At 45.7% G+C, this 18,341-nt stretch overlaps 1 protein-coding gene across 16 annotated transcripts in view; it reads left to right on the top strand.

Annotated features, from left to right (window-relative positions):
- Positions 1-18,341, top strand: part of zc3h3 (zinc finger CCCH-type containing 3) — a 120,811-nt gene that overhangs the window by 95,271 nt on the left and 7,199 nt on the right. For all 16 annotated transcript variants that reach the window (XM_052480049.1, XM_052480048.1, XM_052480047.1 and 13 more), the window contains exons 9-11: positions 759-890; positions 15,020-15,189; positions 15,423-15,613. In XM_052480049.1, coding sequence (XP_052336009.1) covers positions 759-890; positions 15,020-15,189; positions 15,423-15,613 — 493 coding nt within the window. The remainder of the gene's footprint in view (positions 1-758; positions 891-15,019; positions 15,190-15,422; positions 15,614-18,341) is intronic.

Raw genomic sequence — 18,341 nt, 5'->3', positions numbered from 1 at the left:
TGTAACCCCCCAGAAATAACTCCTGAAACTAGACCCTCTGTACTGTACCCCCCACCTCCCCCCCTTCCTACCCCCTCAGGCCCTGGCGACCGTAACTCGTACACACAGCCAGCACATAAACGCATCATGATAGCTAGCTGGACAAGCTGCGGCCTGGATAAATATTTCTGTAGCAGTTAATTAGGTAAAACTGATCCCATCCCAACGAGCCGCCCTGATTCTCTCGTTGCCCCCCACCCCACCTGGCCCTCTCCATATAGCTCCCCCTCTCCTAGCTCCTTTTCCCTTGCTCTCTGTCTCGCACCTCTCTCTACATGGTGTATATTTAGACTGGCCTGCACCACTCTCACACAGCGTACCTTACTCACACACAAGAGGACATTTCACACCTGCATGCAGGCTGTCACACACACACACACACACACACACACACACACACACACACACACACACACACACACACACACACACACACACACTCTTTCTCTGTCAACTGCAATTAAGGCCATTTAACAGCAGAGGCAGTGACAGATTGTAGAAGGCGGGGACCTATTTGAATGGTGGATTGGCTTGTTGACTTTAACTCTACATCTGACTGTGTTTTCTCTAGTATGCTGTGAATGGACTTTCTCTTTCTGTCTTGCCTCTCTCGTTCCCACTCTCAATTAAATGTTCACTTCCATTGAAAAGGCTTCATTTGTATGGAGATCTTGCCAAGCAGAGATCGGTAACAACAACTTCTCTCTCTCTCTCTCTAGATGCCTGTGTGTTCGTACTTCCTGAAGGGTAAATGTAACAACAGTAGCTGTCCCTACAGCCATGTCTATGTGTCCCGCAAGGCTGCTTTGTGCCAGGACTTCATCAGGGGATACTGCCCTCAGGGAGAGAAGGTATGACACACTCTGAAGGATACACACACACACACACACACAATCACTCAGTCAGTCCCACACACATGTATGTACACAAGCACTCACATTACACCTCTCTCTCTCTCTCTCTCTCTCTCTCTCTCTCTCTCTCTCTCTCTCTCTCTCTCTCTCTCTCTGTCTCTCTCTCTCTCTCTCTCTCTCTCTCTCTCTCTCTCTCTCTCTCTCTCTCTCTCTCTCTCTCTCTCTCTCTTACTCTCTCTCTCTCTCTCTCTCTCTCTCTCTCTCTCTCTCTCTCTCTCTCTCTCTCTCTCTCTCTCTTTCTCTCTCTCTCTCTCTTACTCTCTCTCGCTCTCTCTCTCGCTCTCTCTCGCTCTCTCTCTCTATCTATCTATCTATCTATCTATCTATCTATCTATCTATCTATCTATCTATCTATCTATCTATCTATCTATATATATATATTAAAAACATTATCTTGATGAATGCATTCATCCTTCCACAATATACAGTCCCGAAACAAATCTACTGTAGGGGTGCTACCCAAACCGGCTGGTCGTTCGTTCTATTGGTTCGGTTGCCAGAGACGCGACCCAGTCGTTCAGTCTTTTTGTTCTGTATAAATGGACACGACCCAGTCGTTCAGTCTTTTTGTTCTGTATAAATGGACACGACCCAGTCGTTCAGTCTTTTTGTTCTGTATAAATGGACACGACCCAGTCGTTCAGTCTTTTTGTTCTGTATAAATGGACACGACCCAGTCGTTCAGTCTTTTTGTTCTGTATAAATGGACACGACCCAGTCGTTCAGTCTTTTGTTCTGTATAAATGGACACGACCCAGTCGTTCAGTCTTTTTGTTCTGTATAAATGGACGCGACCCAGTCGTTCAGTCTTTTTGTTCTGTATAAATGGACGGGACCCAGTCGTTCGGTCTTTTTGTTCTGTATAAATGGACGCGACCCAGTCGTTCAGTCTTTTTGTTCTGTATAAATGGACGCGACCCAGTCGTTCAGTCTTTTTGTTCTGTATAAATGGACACGACCCAGTCGTTCAGTCTTTTGTTCTGTATAAATGGACGCGACCCAGTCGTTCAGTCTTTTTGTTCTGTATAAATGGACACGACCCAGTCGTTCAGTCTTTTGTTCTGTATAAATGGACGCGACCCAGTCGTTCAGTCTTTTTGTTCTGTATAAATGGACGCGACCCAGTCGTTCAGTCTTTTTGTTCTGTATAAATGGACGCGACCCAGTCGTTCAGTCTTTTTGTTCTGTATAAATGGACGCGACCCAGTCGTTCAGTCTTTTTGTTCTGTATAAATGGACACGACCCAGTCGTTCAGTCTTTTTGTTCTGTATAAATGGACGCGACCCAGTCGTTCAGTCTTTTGTTCTGTATAAATGGAGACCCAGTCGTTCAGTCTTTTTGTTCTGTATAAATGGACGCAACCCAGTCGTTCAGTCTTTTGTTCTGTATAAATGGACGCGACCCAGTCGTTCAGTCTTTTTGTTCTGTATAAATGGACGCGACCCAGTCGTTCAGTCTTTTTGTTCTGTATAAATGGACACGACCCAGTCGTTCAGTCTTTTTGTTCTGTATAAATGGACACGACCCAGTCGTTCAGTCTTTTTGTTCTGTATAAATGGACACGACCCAGTCGTTCAGTCTTTTGTTCTGTATAAATGGACACGACCCAGTCGTTCAGTCTTTTTGTTCTGTATAAAATGGAGTCGTTCAGTCTTTTTGTTCGACCCAGTCGTTCAGTCTTTTTGTTCTGTATAAATGGACACGACCCAGTCGTTCAGTCTTTTTGTTCTGTATAAATGGACGCGACCCAGTCGTTCAGTCTTTTTGTTCTGTATAAATGGACGCGACCCAGTCGTTCAGTCTTTTTGTTCTGTATAAATGGACGCGACCCAGTCGTTCAGTCTTTTTGTTCTGTATAAATGGACGCGACCCAGCCGTTCAGTCTTTTTGTTCTGTATAAATGGACGCGACCCAGTCGTTCAGTCTTTTTGTTCTGTATAAATGGACGCGACCCAGCCGTTCAGTCTTTTTGTTCTGTATAAATGGACACGACCCAGTCGTTCAGTCTTTTTGTTCTGTATAAATGGACGCGACCCAGTCGTTCAGTCTTTTTGTTCTGTATAAATGGACACGACCCAGTCGTTCAGTCTTTTTGTTCTGTATAAATGGACGCGACCCAGTCGTTCAGTCTTTTTGTTCTGTATAAATGGACGCGACCCAGTCGTTCAGTCTTTTGTTCTGTATAAATGGACACGACCCAGTCGTTCAGTCTTTTGTTCTGTATAAATGGACGCGACCCAGTCGTTCAGTCTTTTGTTCTGTATAAATGGACACGACCCAGTCGTTCAGTCTTTTGTTCTGTATAAATGGACGCGACCCAGTCGTTCAGTCTTTTTGTTCTGTATAAATGGACACGACCCAGTCGTTCAGTCTTTTGTTCTGTATAAATGGACACGACCCAGTCGTTCAGTCTTTTTGTTCTGTATAAATGGACACGACCCAGTCGTTCAGTCTTTTTGTTCTGTATAAATGGACACGACCCAGTCGTTCAGTCTTTTGTTCTGTATAAATGGACACGACCCAGTCGTTCAGTCTTTTTGTTCTGTATAAATGGACGCGACCCAGTCGTTCAGTCTTTTTGTTCTGTATAAATGGACACGACCCAGTCGTTCAGTCTTTTTGTTCTGTATAAATGGACACGACCCAGTCGTTCAGTCTTTTTGTTCTGTATAAATGGACACGACCCAGTCGTTCAGTCTTTTTGTTCTGTATAAATGGACACGACCCAGTCGTTCAGTCTTTTTGTTCTGTATAAATGGACGCGACCCAGTCGTTCAGTCTTTTTGTTCTGTATAAATGGACGCGACCCAGCCGTTCAGTCTTTTTGTTCTGTATAAATGGACGCGACCCAGTCGTTCAGTCTTTTGTTCTGTATAAATGGACGCGACCCAGTCGTTCAGTCTTTTGTTCTGTATAAATGGACACGACCCAGTCGTTCAGTCTTTTTGTTCTGTATAAATGGACACGACCCAGTCGTTCAGTCTTTTGTTCTGTATAAATGGACACGACCCAGTCGTTCAGTCTTTTGTTCTGTATAAATGGACGCGACCCAGTCGTTCAGTCTTTTTGTTCTGTATAAATGGACGCGACCCAGTCGTTCAGTCTTTTTGTTCTGTATAAATGGACGCGACCCAGTCGTTCAGTCTTTTGTTCTGTATAAATGGACGCGACCCAGTCGTTCAGTCTTTTTGTTCTGTATAAATGGACGCGACCCAGTCGTTCAGTCTTTTTGTTCTGTATAAATGGACGCGACCCAGTCGTTCAGTCTTTTTGTTCTGTATAAATGGACGCGACCCAGTCGTTCAGTCTTTTTGTTCTGTATAAATGGACGCGACCCAGTCGTTCAGTCTTTTTGTTCTGTATAAATGGACGCGACCCAGTCGTTCAGTCTTTTGTTCTGTATAAATGGACACGACCCAGTCGTTCAATCTTTTTGTTCTGTATAAATGGACACGACCCAGTCGTTCGGTCTTTTTGTTCCGTATAAATGGACACGACCCAGTCGTTCAGTCTTTTTGTTCCGTATAAATGGACACGCCCAGTCGTTCAGTCTTTTTGTTCTGTATAAATGGACACGACCCAGTCGTTCAGTCTTTTTGTTCTGTATAAATGGACACGACCCGGTCGTTCAGTCTTTTGTTCTGTATAAATGGACACGACCCAGTCGTTCAGTCTTTTGTTCTGTATAAATGGACACGACCCAGTCGTTCAGTCTTTTTGTTCTGTATAAATGGACACGACCCAGTCGTTCAGTCTTTTGTTCTGTATAAATGGACGCGACCCAGTCGTTCAGTCTTTTTGTTCTGTATAAATGGAGTCGTTCAGTCTTTGTTCTGTATAAATGGCGACCCAGTCGTTCAGTCTTTTTGTTCTGTATAAATGGACGCGACCCAGTCGTTCAGTCTTTTTGTTCTGTATAAATGGACGCGACCCAGTCGTTCAGTCTTTTTGTTCTGTATAAATGGACGCGACCCAGTCGTTCAGTCTTTTGTTCTGTATAAATGGACGCGACCCAGTCGTTCAGTCTTTTTGTTCTGTATAAATGGACAACGACCCAGTCGTTCGGTCTTTTTGTTCTGTATAAATGGACACGACCCAGTCGTTCAATCTTTTTGTTCTGTATAAATGGACACGACCCAGTCGTTCGGTCTTTTTGTTCCGTATAAATGGACACGACCCAGTCGTTCAGTCTTTTGTTCTGTATAAATGGACACGGCCCAGTCGTTCAGTCTTTTGTTCTGTATAAATGGACACGGCCCAGTCGTTCAGTCTTTTTGTTCTGTATAAATGGACACGACCCAGTTCTGTATAAATGGACACGAATGTTCCCAGAAAACACGTTCAGTCTTTTTGTTCTGTATAAATGGACACGACCCAGTCATTGTTCTGTTCAGTCTTTTGTTCTGTATAAATGGACACGACCCAGTCGTTCAGTCTTTTGTTCCGTATAAATGGACACGGACCCAGTCGTTCAGTCTTTTTGTTCTGTATAAATGGACACGACCCAGTCGTTCAGTCTTTTTGTTCTGTATAAATGGACGCGACCCAGTCGTTCAGTCTTTTTGTTCTGTATAAATGGACACGGCCCAGTCGTTCAGTCTTTTTGTTCTGTATAAATGGACGCGACCCAGTCGTTCAGTCTTTTGTTCTGTATAAATGGACGCGACCCAGTCGTTCAGTCTTTTTGTTCTGTATAAATGGACGCGACCCAGTCGGTCAGTCTTTTTGTTCTGTATAAATGGACACGACCCAGTCGTTCAGTCTTTTTGTTCTGTATAAATGGACGCGACCCAGTCGTTCAGTCTTTTTGTTCTGTATAAATTGACGCGACCCAGTCGTTCGATCTAAATGTTTTTTGCTTGCTAGCTAGCCAACTATGGCTAACTTACAGTCACGTCAAACAGTGCAGACAGAATAACAACGGCAGCTGCATTTATTTAAGCTGTTTTCAAGTGACATTTACTTGGATATATCCATAACAATGAGCTAATGAGGCACGATTTCGCCTGGCGTAGAAAATGTGCTCTCTTGTTATGGCACTGTTGTTCAGAGGAGCCAACAACATAGACAAATACTTCAAACTGAAGCTCAAAAGACCTTTTTTCAAGTGACATTTCTCCTGATCCCTACACGTTCATTACTATGAGACAGTTGGAGATCCAATTTTAATATTGAAACATGGTTTGCAAATGTCAGAGAGACAGACTGCGTGGTTTATACAAATCTCAGCTGTGAGAAAACTAAAATGTTATTCCAGCAATGTGAGATAATGCCTAGATGCTTTTTATAGTAGAGATCGAGTTTATAACTTCCCTGGCTGGGCTGATGAGACAGTGGATTGGGCAGTCGGATTTGAACAGAGTGAGTAGGCATTTTAATGTCATAGATTTAATCGTCGGTAATTTGTAGAATAGACACCGGCAGCTTTGAATCAATCAACATTCAGGATTATCCGTTGTGTAAACGCATGTATTAATCCCCAGAATGCCGTGGTTCACGCCAGAAACGATCATCTTTTCACATTTTCAGCACAGCAATGTGCACGCGGCAGTTGGCTCACAGAATGTTCCAAAAATGCAGGAAAACACAGTTCTACAATACACACCGCACATGCGAGCGATTTCATGGACCGAGATGGAAAACTCATGTGCTACAGAAACACCACTAATCAAACACATATATTAAAGGGCAACGACACTCAAACATCCTTGTGTGGTTTAAGCATTGTTGTGTACTTAGAACATCCAATTTGGTTGTTTTCTATTTTAAAAAAGTGTGACTTTGAGAGCGAAAACCTGAACAGAAAATGTGTTTCTGTGAATTTCTGACTCCGTTGACAGCCTCATTTATATGTTTCAATAGTAGGCCTACTATTAGACTACTTGCACAGTGCAGCTTGGTTTGGCCTGACTTTGAAAGACCAAAATGGGATGTGTCATTTTAGGTCATTTGTTTGACTTTGAAAGACACTGTATGTCGCTGTTTCTCAAATCATTTTTCACAAAGGGAACCTTTCCTCCGTGGACCGTTTGGGAAATGTTTGGCAAAATCAGTGTATACCCACTTCTCCAGGCACCGCTACACCACTGGGGACATACTCTTCACACAAACATATGAACTGTCCTCCAAAACAGCGCTGGGTATGCAGGGGACAGCTGTTGAGAGTGAGGGCTTGTCGATAGTGACATAACTCTAGTGTCTGAGTGACACATTGAGGACCAGAGGGTAACAGTGCACGGCCACACAGACACCCCCCCAAAACAATGTAGAGTTCCCATACACTCTCTGTTTCCACATTCACCACATTCACCGCTAGTACCCCTCCTGTCCTCTCTTTCCGCCTGTCTCTGTCCCTACCAATCCTATATCTGTTCATCTATCCCCTCCCTCCTATAATCCTCTCAGTTGTTGTTTATGAGTGTCTGTGTAGCACATGCTTTTTCACACTGTCAGGCCTCATTTATATATAGCACAGAGAACTGAGGATATATAAAACCAAAGGCATTCATATTTATTCTATTAGCTGAAGTGCTTAGGTCTGGTGTGTGTGTGTGTGTGTGTGTGTGTGTGTGTGTGTGTGTGTGTGTGTGTGTGTGTGTGTGTGTGTGTGTGTGTGTGTGTGTGTGTGTGTGTGTGTGTGTGTGTGTGTGTGTGTGTGTGTGTGTGTGTGTGTGTGTGTGTGTGTGTGTGTGTGTGTGTGTGTGTGTGTGTGTGTGTGTGTGACACCTGTTGTGCTATACAGCAGCTGGTGGCTGTGGGAGGGATAGCAGGCAGTAATTACAGATGGATGAAGTGCTGAGGGTGGCACTATGGGGCAGGCAGGCAGACACTCCAGCAGCTCAGGGGTTAACCTCACTATCCCTCCCTCCCTGCTGTCCCCCGTCACTACCTTCTCCCCCTGTTCTACTCTGTAGCGCCTGTCTCTCTCGTTTTATCCAATTTGGTCCCTCTTGGTCCCTTTCGCCTTCTCTCATTCCCTTGATCGCCCACCTTTCTCTTGTTTCTCCATCTCCACCACTCTTTCAACTTCCCTTCCTCTCCTTTGAACCCCGATCCAGGCCCCCCTTCCGTTTCCCTCTCCTCTATCTCCCTCCCTCTTTGCCCCTGTCTTCTACCCCTCCCTCCATCCCTGTAATGGTAAATGTGCTGACTCGTCGTGGTTTGGAACGCAGTGGAGAGAGAGCTCTTCTAATAGACCTGAGACGTCCCAGCATTTCTTAAATCAAGTGGAAAATGATTAACTTGGTGTGGAATGAAGATGTTCTGTCCACTTTCTCTTTTTTTATCTTCCTTTTCTTGGCTCTCGCTCTCTTTCCCTCTTTTCAGTGTTTTATGAAAATGAGAATGTATTCGACTGCGGGCAGTTGAGTCTTAGTAGATTTGGCATTTGGCTCAGTTTTCCCTCTCCTTACGCTGGTGTTAGGGGCGCGTGTCGGTGGCAGGGAAGTCAGGCGCAGGAGAACGAACTCGGTATAAATGGAGTCGTTTAATAAATGCTGACAAAACTCAAAAAAAAAATATACAAAATAACAGAAGTGGGTACAAAAAACTCATCGCACACCAACACTAAATAGCACATCACATACAATCAAACAGTCTCCGACAATGAGGGGAAACAGAGGGTTAAAATACACCACATGTAATTGATGGGATTGGAACCAGGTGTGAAGGAAGACGAGACGAAACGGATCAGTGATGGCTAGAAGGCCGGTGACGTCGACCGCCGAACAAGGAGGAAGTCGTGACAGTTGGAGAAGGGCTGTAAATACGGTTGGAAGTCTTTGTATGGAACCAGGTGTCAAGGAGAGGGACCGACATCGGCGGAAGTCGTGACAGTTGGAGAAGGGCTGTAAATACGGTTGGAAGTCTTTGTATGGAACCAGGTGTCAAGGAGAGGGACCGACTTCGGCGGAAGTCGTGACAGTTGGAGAAGGGCTGTAAATACGATTGGAAGTCTTTGTATGGTCCCATTCCCTGGTCTAGAAACGACCTCTAACCCCTGGGCACATCTTGGTTAAAAACAATGTAAAGCGTCTTCAATCTGCACCTCTGCTCTCAGACTCTTGAATTATAACAGACTGATACCATAATAGAGACAGACAGGCGTTTGCTTAAATTTGGCGAATAAAGCTAAGTGTATTTGCCACGTGCACCGAATACAACAGGTGTAAACCTTACAGTGAAATGCTTACTTACAGGCTCTAACCAATGGTGCCAAAAAAAGTGTGTGTGTGTACAGTGTTGTGTGTGTGTGTGTGTGAGGTGTGTGACAGTGTGTGAGGTACAGTGTAGTAGTGGTGACACCTGTTAGTGCTCTATACAGTGTTAGTGCAAGGTGACACCTGTGTAGTGGTGACACCTGTTAGTGCAAGGCTCTATACAGACAGTGACATTTGAAAAAAGTAGCAAGGCTCTATACAGACACCTGTTAGTAGTGCTCTATACAGACACCTGTTAGTGCAAGGCTCTATACAGACACCTGTTAGTAGCAAGGCTCTATACAGACACCAGTAGAAAGACATTTGCAAGGCTCTAACAGACACCTGTTAGTAGCAAGGCTCTATACAGACACCTGTTAGTAGCAAGGCTCTATACAGACACCTGTTAGTAGCAAGGCTCTATACAGACACCTGTTAGTAGCAAGGCTCTATACAGACACCTGTTAGTAGCAAGGCTCTATACAGACACCTGTTAGTAGCAAGGCTCTATACAGACACCTGTTAGTAGCAAGGCTCTATACAGACACCTGTTAGTAGCAAGGCTCTATACAGACACCTGTTAGTAGCAAGGCTCTATACAGACACCTGTTAGTAGGCTCTATACAGACACCTGTTAGTAGCAAGGCTCTATACAGACACCTGTTAGTAGCAAGGCTCTATACAGACACCTGTTAGTAGCAAGGCTCTATACAGACACCTGTTAGTAGCAAGGCTCTATACAGACACCTGTTAGTAGACACCAAGGCTCTATACAGACACCTGTTAGTAGCAAGGCTCTATACAGACACCTGTTAGTAGCAAGGCTCTATACAGACACCTGTTAGTAGCAAGGCTCTATACAGACACCTGTTAGTAGCAAGGCTCTATACAGACACCTGAGCACCTATACAGACACCTGTTAGTAGCAAGGCTCTATACAGACACCTGTTAGTAGCAAGGCTCTATACAGACACCTGTTAGTAGCAAGGCTCTATACAGACAGGCTCTATACAGACACCTGTTAGTAGCAAGGCTCTATACAGACACCTGTTAGTAGCAAGGCTCTCTGTTATACAGCTCTATACACCTGTTAGTAGCAAGGCTCTATACAGACACCTGTTAGTAGCAAGGCTCTATACAGACACCTGTTAGTAGCAAGGCTCTATACAGACACCTGTTAGCAAGGCTCTATACAGACACCTGTTAGTAGCAAGGCTCTATACAGACACCTGTTAGTAGCAAGGCTCTATACAGACACCTGTTAGTAGCAAGGCTCTATACAGACTGTTAGTAGCAAGGCTCTATACAGACACCTGTTAGTAGCAAGGCTCTATACAGACACCTGTTAGTAGCAAGGCTCTATACAGACACCTGTTAGTAGCAAGGCTCTATACAGACACCTGTTAGTAGCAAGGCTCTATACAGACACCTGTTAGTAGCAAGGCTCTATACAGACACCTGTTAGTAGCAAGGCTCTATACAGACACCTGTTAGTAGACACCAAGGCTCTATACAGACACCTGTTAGTAGCAAGGCTCTATACAGACACCTGTTAGTAGCAAGGCTCTATACAGACACCTGTTAGTAGCAAGGCTCTATACAGACACCTGTTAGTAGCAAGGCTCTATACAGACACCTGTTAGGTAGCAAGGCTCTATACAGACACCTGTTAGTAGCAAGGCTCTATACAGACACCTGTTAGCAAGGCTCTATACAGACACCTGTTAGTAGCAAGGCTCTATACAGACACCTGTTAGTAGCAAGGCTCTATACAGACACCTGTTAGTAGCAAGGCTCTATACAGACACCTGTTAGTAGCAAGGCTCTATACAGACACCTGTTAGTAGCAAGGCTCTATACAGACACCTGTTAGTAGCAAGGCTCTATACAGACACCTGTTAGTAGCAATACAGACACCTGTTAGTAGCAAGGCTCTATACAGACACCTGTTAGCAAGGCTCTATACAGACACCTGTTAGTAAGGCTCTATACAGACACCTGTTAGTAGCAAGGCTCTATACAGACACCTGTTAGTAGCAAGGCTCTATACAGACACCTGTTAGTAGCAAGGCTCTATACAGACACCTGTTAGTAGCAAGGCTCTATACAGACACCTGTTAGTAGCAAGGCTCTATACAGACACCTGTTAGCAAGGCTCTATACAGACACCTGTTAGTAGCAAGGCTCTATACAGACACCTGTTAGTAGCAAGGCTCTATACAGACACCTGTTAGTAGCAAGGCTCTATACAGACACCTGTTAGTAGCAAGGCTCTATACAGACACCTGTTAGTAGCAAGGCTCTATACAGACACCTGTTCTATACAGACACCTGTTAGTACAGACACCTGTTAAGGCTCTATACAGACACCTGTTAGTAGCAAGGCTCTATACAGACACCTGTTAGTAGCAAGGCTCTATACAGACACCTGTTAGTAGCAAGGCTCTATACAGACACCTGTTAGTAGCAAGGCTCTATACAGACACCTGTTAGTAGCAAGGCTCTATACAGACACCTGTTAGTAGCAAGGCTCTATACAGACACCTGTTAGTACAGACACCTGTTAGTAGCAAGGCTATACAGACACCTGTTAGTAGCAAGGCTCTATACAGACACCTGTTAGTAGTAGCAAGGCTCTATACAGACACCTGTTAGTAGCAAGGCTCTATACAGACACCTGTTAGTAGCAAGGCTCTATACAGACACCTGTTAGTAGCAAGGCTCTATACAGACACCTGTTAGTAGCAAGGCTCTATACAGACACCTGTTAGTAGCAAGGCTCTATACAGACACCTGTTAGTAGCAAGGCTCTATACAGACACCTGTTAGTAGCAAGGCTCTATACAGACACCTGTTAGTACAAGGCTCTATACAGACACCTGTTAGTAGCAAGGCTCTATACAGACACCTGTTAGTAGCAAGGTAGCAAGGCTCTATACAGACACCTGTTAGTAGCAAGGCTCTATACAGACACCTGTTTAGTAGACACCAAGGCTCTATACAGACACCTGTTAGTAGCAAGGCTCTATACAGACACCTGTTAGTAGCAAGGCTCTATACAGACACCTAGCAAGGTTACAGACACCTGTTAGCAAGGCTCTATACAGACACCTGTTAGTAGCAAGGCTCTATACAGACACCTGTTAGTAGCAAGGCTCTATACAGACACCTGTTAGTAGCAAGGCTCTATACAGACACCTGTTAGTAGCAAGGCTCTATACAGACACCTGTTAGTAGCAAGGCTCTATACAGACACCTGTTAGTAGCAAGGCTCTATACAGACACCTGTTAGTAGCAAGGCTCTATACAGACACCTGTTAGTAGCAAGGCTCTATACAGACACCTGTTAGTCTAGGCTCTATACAGACACCTGTTAGTAGCAAGGCTCTATACAGACACCTGTTAGTAGCAAGGCTCTATACAGACACCTGTTAGTAGCAAGGCTCTATACAGACACCTGTTAGTAGCAAGGCTCTATACAGACACCTGTTAGTAGCAAGGCTCTATACAGACACCTGTTAGTAGCAAGGCTCTATACAGACACCTGTTAGTAGCAAGGCTCTATACAGACACCTGTTGGTAGCTCTATACAGACACCTGTTATGCTGGTCATTTATGAACAGAACATCTTGGTCAGGCTCTATACAGACACCTGTTAGTAGCAAGCTTTTACACCTGCATTGTTTCTGTTTGGGGTTTTATACAGACACAGAGCTGATGTACAGAAGGGCTGTTAGTAGCAAGGCTCTATACAGACACCTGTTAGTAGCAAGGCTCTATACAGACACCTGTTAGTAGCAAGGCTCCATACAGACACCTGTTAGTAGCAAGGCTCTATACAGACACCTGTTAGTTAGGCTTATTGAGGTAGTATGTACATGTAGATATGGTTAAAGTGACTATGCATATAAGATAAACAGAGAGTAGCAGCAGCGTAAAAGAGGGGTTGGGGGGGGGGGGCACAATGCAAATAGTCCGGGTGTTCAGGAGTCTTATGGCTTGGGGGTAAAAACTGTTGCCTTTTTGTCCTAGACTTGGCACTCCGGTACCGCTTGCCATGTGGTAGTAGAGAGAAGAGAGAACAGTCTATGACTGGGGTGGCTGGGGTCTTTGACAATGTTTAGGGCCTTCCTCTGACACCGCCTGGTGTAGAGGTCCTGGATGGCAGGCAGCTTAGCCCCAGTGATGTACTGTGCTGTACGCACTACCATCTGAAGTACCTTGCGGTCGGAGGCCGAGCAGTTGCCGTACCAGGCAGTGATGCAACCAGTCAGGATGCTCTCGATGGTGCAGCTGTAGAACCTTTTGAGGATCTGAGGACCCATGCCAAATCTTTTCAGTCTCCTGAGTAGTCTTTGTCGTGCCCTCTTCACGACTGTCTTGGTGTGTTTGGACCATGTTAGTTTGTTGGTGATGTGAACACCAAGGAACTTGAAGCTCTCAACCTGCTCCACTACAGTCCCGTCGATGAGAATGGGGACGTGCTCGGTCCTCTTTTTCCTGTAGTCCGGACGACGTTAGGGCATGAAAACATATAGCATTACGGTGTGACTTTGTGAGTGTTTTGGTTTGCCGCCTCAGAAAAGCGAGATAAGTCTAAGACCTACACTAATCTGACCCCTGGGGTGCAGGAACGTGGGTGTGAGAAGGGCAGGGGGTCTGAGTTTGGGAGTTAGTGGTACTGGCTATAGTGAGGGGTTGGGGGTATAGCGGAGAGAGAGGGGCCTCTTCGGGGAGAGGAGAGGGGTACCCAGACTGGTTCATGGCTGAGGGGACCGTGGGGTGAACTAGAGTCCAAACTGTTCCTGGAAACTCAATCTGCAGACCCCCACCCCTAACACACACGGACACCCCTTACCCCCACCCTCACTCTATTTCTGGACCAACCTGCTCCAGGCTGCCCCCCCCCCGCACACCAGATGCACACAAACATGGCTCGCACCCCATAGTGAGTATAATTAGCTTTTCTGACAGGTGGGAGGGATCGAATCTCCCTCAGAATGAAGTTACCAATTTACGCCCATATTACACTGTCACACACACTCTCACTGTCACACACACTCTCACTGTCACACACACTCTCACACACACTCTCACTGTCACATACACTCTCACACACACTCTCACTGTCACACACACTCTCACATACACTCTCACTGTCACACACTCTCACTGTCACACACACTCTCACACACACTCTCACTGTCACATACACTCTCACATACACTCTCACCAGACCTTCATCTGTATACTCACTCAGGCACACGCAGTGCTCTCAAGATGACCACGTTCAAAACATTAGGAACATGACAGACTGACCAGGTGAATCCAGGTGATCACATATTGATGTCACCTGTTAAATCCACTTCAATCAGTGTTGATGAAGAGGGGGAGACGGTCAGAGAAGGACTTTTAAGCCTCGAGACAATTGAAACATTGATTGTACATCTGTGCAATTCTGAGGGTCAATGGGCAAGACAAAAGATTTAAGTGCCTTTGAACGGGTATGGTGGTAGGTACCAGGCACACCGGTTTGAGTGTGTCAAGAACTGCAATGCTGCTGGGTTTCAAGAATGGTCCACCACACAAAAGACATCCAGCCAACTTCACTCAACTGTGGGAAGTATTGGAGTCAACATGGGCCAGCATCCCCGTGGAACGCTTTTAACACCTTGTAGAGTCCATGCCCCAAGGAATTGAGGTTTTTCTGAGGGCAAAAGGGGGTTTAACTCAATATTAGGAAGTAAACAACGTGTTTTTTACACTGTGTAGTAACTAACAGAGCAGTCTCAAACTGTCTTCTCAGGTTATGTTAACCTCCTGTGTGTTTAATATAATAAGTGGTATTGGTCTGTCCTCTCCTCCAGTGTAAGAAGAAACACACCCTGGTGTGTCCAGACTTCTCCAGTAGTGGCTCCTGTCCTCGAGGGGCCCAGTGTAAGCTCCAGCACCGTCAGAGGGCCAAACGCACCGCTCCTAACCCCAACCCCACCACAGGCCCCTCCGCTGACCCGGCCAAGAAGGCCCGCACCAAGAGGTCAAGAACAGTCCCTCTGTCAGAATAATGAAATGAAAAAAGCGAAATGAATTAGATACAATTTATATATATTTTTTTAAATGTAGTAAAACAGAGCAAATAGATTACGTTACAAGTTGAAAACAGACATTTTGGAAAATAGGCAACAACCATAGAACCACACTGTCAAAACGGACATTAATTTATATTGATGTGCACAGATTATATTCCACTTCCCCCTCTCCTCTCTTCAGGCCTAGCCTGTCAGTGGTCCTACCTGATAACCAGATGGCAGAGGGTTCTGCTCAGGCAGATCCAGGGACACCCTCGTCTTCTTCCTCGGGTCCTCACAAGACCAAGCTCCCGTCGTTCATCTCCCTCTCTAGCTCCCCCGAAGACACGGACGCCCCGGACACGCCCCCTGCCGACGGGTCAGAGGTCACAGGTGAGAGGTCATACAGTGACCAGGAAAGTTAGTCTAGTTCTGAGTTGTGTCTTACAGAGAGGTCAGGAAACTGCCTCTATGGTCGCCATGTTGACTCCTATGACCTGGAGGGGTGGGCTCATCAAACAGTGCATTGGAAAATAGTGGTAATCATTGTGATCATGTGATTGTTCCAACTGCCCCATGTTTTTAAAACATAGCTCAGATGTCCCATTGCTAATCGAGGAAAGATGGTGATTTTTTTTATTTTATAAAATCAAGATCCATTCAAATGATTTGTCACTTGCTTCATAAACAACAGGTGTAGACTAACAGTGAAATGCTCCCTGGCTGGTCGTAAACAACAGGTGTAGACTAACAGTGAAATGCTCCCTGGCTGGTCGTAAACAACAGGTGTAGACTAACAGTGAAATGCTCCCTGGCTGGTCGTAAACAACAGGTGTAGACTAACAGTGAAATGCTCCCTGGCTGGTCGTAAACAACAGGTGTAGACTAACAGTGAAATGCTCCCTGGCTGGTCGTAAACAACAGGTGTAGACTAACAGTGAAATGCTCCCTGGCTGGTCGTAAACAACAGGTGTAGACTAACAGGGAAATGTTTACTTAGATGATAAGCCGTAGCAGCAGTGTGTGTGATGAGTCCAAATATTTAGTGCAGAATAGTCCATGCAGATAGTGCGGTTAGCTATTTGGTTAACTGTTTAGTAGTCTTATGGCTCGGGGGGTAGAGGTCCTGTTGGTTTCAGACTTGGCGTATCGGTACCACTTGCCATGCAGTAGCAGAGAAATGAAAATGTTTAGTGACTTCCTCTGATACCACATGGTATAGAGGTCGTGGATGGCAGGGAGATCAGTCCCAGTGATGTACTGGGCTGTACACTCTGTAGCGCCTTGTGGTCAGATGCCAAGCAGTTGCCATACCAGGCGGTGATGCAGCCAGTCAAGATGCTCTCGATGGTGCTGCCGTATAACTTTTTGAGGATCCGAAGGCCCATGCCAAATCTTTTTAGCGCCCTGAGCGGTAAGAGGCGTCGTCGTGTCTTCTTCACGACTTTTGGTGTGTGTGGAGCAGTAATGAGGAACACGAAGCGCTCGACCCGCTCCACCACAGCCCCATCAATGTGCAAGGGGGCGGCCCTCCATTTCCTGTAGTTCGAAGCGCTCGACCCGCTCCACCACAGCCCCATCAATGTGCAAGGGGGCGGCCCTCCATTTCCTGTTAGTTCGCTCCACCACAGCCCCATCAGCCCTCCATTTCCTGTAGTTCGGGATCAGTTGCGTTGTCTTGCTAACGTTGAGGGAAAGGTTGTTGTCCTTGGCACCACACCATCTTCGTCGGTGATCAGGCCTACCACCGTTGTGTCGTCAGCAAACTTAAGAATGATGTTGGAGTCGTGCGCAAATAGGGAATACAGGAGGGAGGGAACTAAGCATGGACCCCTGAGGGCACCATTGCCATGGGGTAAATATTAGTGGATGAGGAAATAAGGTTTGGGAACGCCCTGATATTGGGGTACTTAAGTACTTTTAGGAGGTTGATACTGGTTGCAGTAGAAGGAAATATTTGAGTATGATAATACTTAGCTGGAAGTGTAATAGTGCTTAGTGGGAGAGAGGTAATAATATTTAGGTTTGGGGCAAGAGGGAGGCACAGCTGGGCTCTCTGTTGACAGACTGACAGATAGAGGATTAGAAGAGGGCCTCCCTCCCCCGTCACCCTCCCTCATTCCCCCTGTCGGCCTCCCCCCGTCGCCTACTCTCTCTTCTATGTCCACCTGCCTCTGCCCCTCCCTGACATAGAGGAACCCTCAATCACACACTAACACACACATTTACTCTCACTGTCCAGTCGTGAAGAAATAGACAGACACCACAAATTAACTTACCACTTCAATTCTCTTTCTATTGCCCTCCTTCTCATATTATCTTTCAGTAACGGTACCTTTTAACAATGTCGACATTTTGCTTTCTACCTAACATTTGCTTTCTACCTAATACTAAATAGTACCTTGCGGTACCAGTACATGGTTCAATAACTCCAAAAGAAAGTGTTAATACACTACGATGTTATTACCATATTACCATTACATTTCTAAGAAGATACTAGGAAGACGACGACTGTAAATTACACCAGAACCTTTCTCTCACTTTCTCTCCATCTGTCATCATCCCTCTCTCCCTCACTCTGTCATCATCCCTCACTCTGTCATCATCTCTCTCTCTCTCTCCCTCACTCTGTCATCAACACTCTGTCATCATCCCTCTCTCCCTCACTCTGTCATCATCCCTCACTCTGTCATCATCCCTCTCTCCCTCACTCTGTCATCATCCCTCACTCTGTCATCATCCCTCTCACCATGTCTCTGTTGTTTCAGGTTCATATTTAGTCTCTCTCCTCCAGGAAACAACTATAACCTTTCACCTTTAGCTGACCCTGTGTCATCTGGACAGCCTGCATGCCACTCCCTTACTGCTAGCTACCATGACACGCATACATATACCTCACACACATGGAATCCCTCCTTTCCTTCATCTATCTCAGTCCTCTTCATCTATCTCTCTCTCTCTCCCCTGTGTCCCCCTCTTTCTCCCTTTACATGGACTATGGACCTCAGTCTCTCTCCATCTATCTGCCCCCCCCCTCTCTCTCTCCCCTGTGTCCCCCTCTTTATCCCTTTACATGGACTATGGAACTCAGTCTCTCTTCATCTACCTGCCCCCCCTCTCT

The sequence above is a fragment of the Oncorhynchus keta genome, chromosome 26, assembly GCF_023373465.1.
Source record: "Oncorhynchus keta strain PuntledgeMale-10-30-2019 chromosome 26, Oket_V2, whole genome shotgun sequence".
NCBI classification, from domain to species: domain Eukaryota; kingdom Metazoa; phylum Chordata; class Actinopteri; order Salmoniformes; family Salmonidae; genus Oncorhynchus; species Oncorhynchus keta.
Note: the sequence above shows the minus strand (reverse complement) of the source record. Positions and strands in the feature narration are given on the sequence as shown.